Here is a 6809-nt window from a genome sequence, read left to right as displayed (position 1 = left end):
CATTTACCATTAGCAACATCTTAGTCATTGTACGTTTCTGTGTGTTCATCAGCCTCCTGATTTCCTGCATAAAAGTCACGACATCCTTAAATCTCGACATAAAATACTAATCTGTTCATGCTCAGCCGTTGGGTTTGATATGTAAGAGAATGTCAAAGTTAAACCCCCCTAGATCTAATTTACAAAAGCTTACTGTAACGGAGGAAAACCACTGAGGGAATATTTGACATCAAAAACAATGTCATAACTAAAATGGAAATAAAAGTAACAAAAGAGGACCAATAGAAAGTGCTCCAGACAGAGAAAAGAGAACTGAGTCAACAATTTTTACAACAACGCAAGGAGATATATAGAGAGTAAAGACCGCGTGAGTCGGAAATCACCACCATCAATGTTACATTTGCTGTAATCTGAAGGTTTTGTGGGGTTCCACTTTTCACTTTCAATTTCCAAGCAAAAAGCAAAAACCACATGTCAACACAATTGTTGAGCTATATGAATGTTATGATCCATAACCCTGTGTGTGTATTGGTTTTGTTCCCCTCCCTCCATGCAGTGTGCTTTGGCTGGATATGTTGAGTATAGCTGGTGGCCGGCGGCTCTCAGCGTTTGGCTGTCAGAATGGCTGCGTTGGACTGGCTCTGGTCAACCAGACGGGCCCAGGTGAGGCACACCAAACAATGCTTCTCTGAGACTCAGAGAGGTTCATCTCTGTACAATACACATACATATGTTGACACTAGTGTATGTGAGTTGCATGTGTGTGTCTGCGAGATGTTCTGAAGAGGTATGTTTAATATATTTTTATATTTGTTAAAAGGATATTTTTTTAACTCTGTCTTGGAATCTCATTGTATTTAAATGCAAAGAAAATAAATCTTGCCTTTTCTTATCTTGACAACTTTTCCAAATGTTTTCCTCCAAAGTGTGATTGAGGAAAACGTCAAACCCCCTTCCGCTTCCTTCCTCCAGGGGTGCTGAACACATCTGCACCCCTGGCTGGACTCCTATGTTGCAATATTTATGTGGCAAGCATGCATATACCTTAAAGGCACTGCACACCCACACACATACTTTTTGTGACTGATTAGACCTCTGTGGAGCTATGTTGGGAATTATATGGGGTCACTAGACTCCTATACCGATGTGATGAAGGTATTTGTCCCACCCTTACAGAATTAGATTTATTGCAAAGCAAGCTGCACTTTGAAGGAATTTGCCTTGGTGTATTAGGTTCATACAGTAAACAATAAACATAAAAAAGCAAAGTGCTTCCACAGTCAAGATAAATATAGAATAGATATATTTTGAAAAAAAGGATGTAAGGAGACAGTATAACTAATATGTGCTATATAACTGTTTAAGAAAGGATCAGAAGGCTCTATGATATGTGCAAGGTTTGAAAAATGTTCAGGAAATTACACAATATACATATAATGTGCAATGGTGAGGAGTGATGTGAGAGTGATGTCATTGAAGCACTGCTTATACACACTCCCACGGTCCTGATTGGAGGGCTGCTCCCACATACACTTCATGTCCCTCACACCCTAGTCTCGCTTTGCCAGAAGCTGTCTGTCGTAACTGTTGTGCATTTTTTTGTCTTCCTCACCATGGAGATGGTGAGAAACAAACTTTCATTTCCTCTGCATGTCTAGAATATGTGAAGAAATTTAGAACTTGCGATCTAGTTTAGCACTAGCTTGCTACACTGATCCCTCCCTGTCTCACTTGATGGTCGTCAAGGTAATCTATGTTCAGAGACAACTTAAAAATGCACGGTTTACTGAAGCACTGAAACACAGCCTTTCTTTCAATGGTAATATATATATGTTTATTCAAGGCACCCCAGCTGGGTTGGAGTTGCTTCTTCTCTCCCTTACTGAGGTGTGGTGAATGAGGGGGAGACTGCCGGATGTTTGCAATTCCCAAACGACCTCTGGAATTTGCTATTCCCTCCCACATGCCTCATTTCACCAGTAAAGAGCAACCTAAGCACTTTGCATTGCTGCACTGATACACATTCAAATGCATATCATAGTTAATTAGAGCCACCCGTCTCTGGATCGGGGTTGTTTCTGTCTCCCCAACTCAAGCGAGACGATTTTAAGCAGATGTCTGATGCATGTTTTTCTTTGGAGTCCCATCTTTATGTTTTTTCTGCCATAGACCAGCGTGTGTCAGTAGAGGACATCTGCCCGGTTGCCTTTTGGTCTTACACATTACCTTTCGTGCAGTCACATCTCAGCGATATAACATCTGACTCTGCGTCTTGCTTGGTACTTGGTGCTACAGCCACAGAGTCCAAAATGATTCTGGGCCCAGCTGCGATTACATTGTCCCTAGTGGTTACCAACAGTGAAGCCCGTTTGAAGGCGTAGCACGTACGAAATATTATTAGTAGTTACTCCATGTACCTCCAGTTCTGTGAGTATGTGCATAGCCCTAACTACAGACTTAGCAGGCCTTTCCTCTATTCTTGTTGCTGAGTTAAAAAGGCAGATGAGCAGCAGGTGCACTGGTGTTTTATACTGTGTGATTGCTACCTCCTGTTTGGGTGCCAAGGCGGAGCCTCGATTGGGATAACCAATAATTGATTCCAGTAACTAGTGGTTTTCCTGCTCTTAGCTTTCTGCTGACATTATGTGAGTGCAGAACTCATTCACTGTAGGACTTTTTCACAGCAGACATTTTGACATGTCATATTAGGAAAAGTACCTGTTAATGTGTCTCTATTTAATGCAAGTGTTCCAGTAAGGCTGCATTCCGACCGACTTGAGCCCTGTGGGAAAAAATGCAGCCCTTTTATTTGATTGGAGCCAGCTACATTGAATTGTGCCATCATTCATTTTGTCACTATTAAAGTTATTATTACACTTTTTACATTCTGCATGCATTGTGGAATGCAATACGGACAGGTCAGATGCTATGCATTTTGGAATTCTAGCATTGACAAAGTTACATTCTATGGATGCTACTGGTTTCATTCCATTGTGGAAACTGTTGAGGGTCCTAAGTAGTGAATGCCTTTCACACTCATCCAGGCACTGGTGGACAGTAAGAATAGTGCATAGTAAATAGGGAGTGATTTAAGATACAGTGTTGGAAGCAAAGATCTTAGTTTGTCAATTTGAGTGTAAACACTGGTCCTATATTCCTCTCTGATGGGATTTTCAGGGGATCTTGGTTCTATATTGAATGACTACAACATGCTGCTGTTTTAAGGATATGTAATATATCTTTTTTTATCAGAGGTTATGCAGAGCTGGCGCTTCCAGTTTGACAGTCCGATCTCTTCAGTGCTGCTGTTCCCTCTGTGCTGCCAGACCGAGCCCAGCCAGCCCACCGGAGAGCAAAGTATGTTCCTGCTTTGTTCTAGTTTCCCATCCTCCGATTTGTAGCCGTGTCTGTCCTTTTTCTTCAGTTTGCTCTTTTTGGATGAGCAGTGTAATTTCTGACAGGTTGTTACTGTGATTAAAAAATCAAGCATTTTGATTGTCTGTGTCTTTCCTTTCTCAGGTGTGGAAATGGAAAGCTACAACCTCCTAGTAACGAGTAGTATAGAGATGGCAGTTGTCTACAGGTTAGAATCAGATAACTTTATGAAGATATCAGTGGAGTAATCACTTGGTTTTGTGCATTTTCTCTAACAGTGTGTTATTTGTGTGTCTGCGTTTCCTCAGAGATGTCCAGGAGCAAGGCTTGTCTCGCTCGGTGTGCCTCTCAGAGAGTGACCAGTGGGACGCTGTGCTTTGTGCTCTGGTCATTGACCTGGACTTTGACGGGCAGAAGGAGGTGCTGTTGGGAACATACGGGCAGGTCAGGGCTCCTCTTTACTAATAGTCCATGACATTCCACTTCTGGGATTGCTCCGTTGCTGATGGAAATTCCACAAGATTTCACTCATTTAGGCCGGATATCCGTTACCTTCCGCTTTCTTTGTGTTGGCGTTCTAAACTCTGTTGGATTTGTGAGGACTATGGTTAACTGCTCCTCAGATCTTTGCAGGGTTAATCCAGTCAGCTAGCTAGACTACCTATCCAATCTGAGTTTTCTGTTGAACAACTTTAAACATATTCGTTACACCAAAACAAGTTCCTTCCCCGAGGCTATTTTGCAGCGGCACCGTGACTCCATCCGGAACTTAGCACCACCCAAGAGGATTGTGAATGGTTTAAAGCACGTTCTTCTAACATCCCAGTATGCTGTGTGGTCTAGCCAGACCCTCCTTGGCAGCGCTGTGGAGGAAGGTCTAGCAATGCGAGACTCATAATAGGATATGGTCATATTCTAGATTTTTTTTTTGCTGTTAATAAATTCCATGAAAAGATCAAAACTTCTCTCAAAACCTGTTGGTGTCCTTTGCTCTATCCTCAGTGAGTCCCACTGAGGACATCAATCTTTTTGATAAAATAAAATACACCCTACAAGGCTTAAACAGCGGGTAATTTTCATCAAACATGACTAAAACAGGAGGAAATAGGGCATTTGTTGGGTACTATTCCCAGCCAAGATTACTACATATTTGGTGCTCTAGTATTTGTAGGATGGTGTGTGTGGAATTAAGTCAAAATAAACTACAGTGTGTGTGTGTGTGTGTGTTCATGGTGATAAGAGAACATGTCACCAGTGCAACAGTGTGGTTCACTGATGTGTTTTTAATAGCTTTTGGACAACAACAGAGCTCTATAGTACAGAGAGGCTTTGTTACTATGTACATCAATAAATATGTACATACTGTACATATTTATTGATTTTCCATCCATAACGGACTTATTTTACCAATATTGTAGACACAACATGAAAACCCTTTACCCTTCTGCACTACAACAACATTACATTGATAATAGCAAAGCCTAGGGGGCTATAACAGCCAATTCTCAGTCCCTATTGGTTTTTACCTGTGACAGCGGAGATAACAGAGTTTTGCCTGAGGATCTCAGGCAGCGTGTTTGGTCACAAGGGGAGAGCAGCTCGGAGATATAAGGAGGTGCCAAACCAGGTAGAGCCTTAAAAAATGACGTGCAGTAGGTCCAGAGCAATGGAATATAGTGGAACATGACACAATATGCCACGTTGATAATTAGTATGGAAAGATCGTGGCGCGATCTTGATGATGACTGTGTTATCTGCCTGTGTGCCATGCAGGAACTTCTTTGTTACAAATTCCAGCCAGCAGAGAGAGGAAGAGATGGAGAGTTTCAGCTGCAGTGGAGGCGGAGCTTTAAGAGTCCTTTGCTGTCCATCATCTACTTAGACTTGACTGGGGACGGTTTGAGAGAGCTGGCTGTCCTCACACTGAAGGGACTGCATATCTTACAGGTATGTAGCAGAAACTGCCTCACAGCGATCCAAGATACTAATAACAGATAACATGGTAGCTTCCTGTCAGGGCCAGTTCCTCTCTGCTGTTGATCCTACTGAATATTGCCATAGCTACATGATGTGCGCACTAAGAAAAGACATGATTAATGTCTCAATTTAGCATCAATTAGTTGCTGACCTCCACTGGCCACCAGAAGAAATTGCTGCTGAAGTTATTTAACAAGGATCTACACAGACAATTAAAACAACACTTTTATTATTTGCTTTTCTACATTGAAATGATGTTTTGTCAGTGATTATGTTGTGCCTCTTATAGCATCATTCTCCATCGCCCCTTCAACAACCCCCCCCACAAAATAATTCCCATTAACTGCTATTAAACAAAAATATCTCACTTCATGTTCCTTTTCAGCTTTGTCGCCCTCCCACGTCCAACACCAGCTCAACACAGACCCAACCAGACAGCTGCTGTGTTATATCTAGAGCACAGCTCAGTGCTGACATTTCTCTTGTGCAAGTGAATTCAACAGACCTCCTCGAATCTGTCTTACAAACTATATATCTGATTTGATGTTGTGTTGTTTTGCTCCGTGTCTTTTCAGCATTCTCTCAGCAGCACTGCAGATTTGGTCCTGGAGCGGCTCGCCCTCAGGGTGTCAGCCCTCTCAGCGGGCTCCGAGCTGGAGTTAGCCAAAGCACAAGACATTGAGGAGAAGGATGCCCCAGCTAAGTCAGAGGAGAGTGCAGCTCAGACACCCCCGACATAAGAGAAACAATGCAAAAGTTGTTAAAGCGTAACTCTTGCCCAAATACAACCTAGGGTCTTTTTGTGATGGTACCTGAGTCAAACTTTTTTTGGCACTAGGTCTGGTGCACCAGGCTTACAATACACTGGGGGAAACCCTGAGATTGAAGTGTTTGCCTTATTTACAAGTGGGAAGTGAAGGATTTTCTCAGAGGTGCATATAACTGAACATTTAGTTGTGATGATAGTTACAAAATGCAACATCACAGTAACCACTAAAAACAGAAACACCCTGCGTTGTGGTGGGATTCTGAATGTAGGTGTCAGTGAAAGGAAGTGTGTGAAGAGCTGACATTAAGGAGAAGATGTAATGTAGATTTGATAATAAATCCCATCTGGGTCTATACACTCACTGTTTTGGTTGTCTGTTGGGTGTTCTTCCTTTAATTCAAGTGAATGTTGAATTTCAGAATGTTACTTTAAACACTGATGCCAGTGGAGTGGGATAATTTCCTCCTATCCAGTTCATCAGCCTGAGTATTAGGATAGCGACACCGGAGAATTCCAGACAAACCTGCTCCACTTTTGTTTTATTTTTTTCTGTTCTAATACAAATCAATGTATAGAAAAAAGCACATTTTAATTCTGAACATGGGATCAGAGGACATTTTTCCAAGTGTACTTAAACAAATTTTATGGAAAATTTACAGTAACTTACTAGCAACAATTGTCCAGCAAG

General features: G+C 41.9%; 1 protein-coding gene across 1 annotated transcript in view; it reads left to right on the top strand.

Annotated features, from left to right (window-relative positions):
* The window catches only part of kptn (kaptin (actin binding protein)), a 13488-nt gene extending 7009 nt beyond the window's left edge, over positions 1–6479 (top strand). The window contains exons 7-12 of the mRNA XM_034889659.1: positions 557–663; positions 3253–3357; positions 3520–3583; positions 3684–3819; positions 5149–5322; positions 5928–6479. Coding sequence (XP_034745550.1) covers positions 557–663; positions 3253–3357; positions 3520–3583; positions 3684–3819; positions 5149–5322; positions 5928–6092 — 751 coding nt within the window. The 3' untranslated portion in view covers positions 6093–6479. The remainder of the gene's footprint in view (positions 1–556; positions 664–3252; positions 3358–3519; positions 3584–3683; positions 3820–5148; positions 5323–5927) is intronic.
* The last annotated feature ends 330 nt before the right edge of the window (positions 6480–6809 follow it).

This window comes from Etheostoma cragini, chromosome 13 (genome assembly GCF_013103735.1).
Source record: "Etheostoma cragini isolate CJK2018 chromosome 13, CSU_Ecrag_1.0, whole genome shotgun sequence".
Lineage (NCBI taxonomy): Eukaryota > Metazoa > Chordata > Actinopteri > Perciformes > Percidae > Etheostoma > Etheostoma cragini.
Note: the sequence above shows the minus strand (reverse complement) of the source record. Positions and strands in the feature narration are given on the sequence as shown.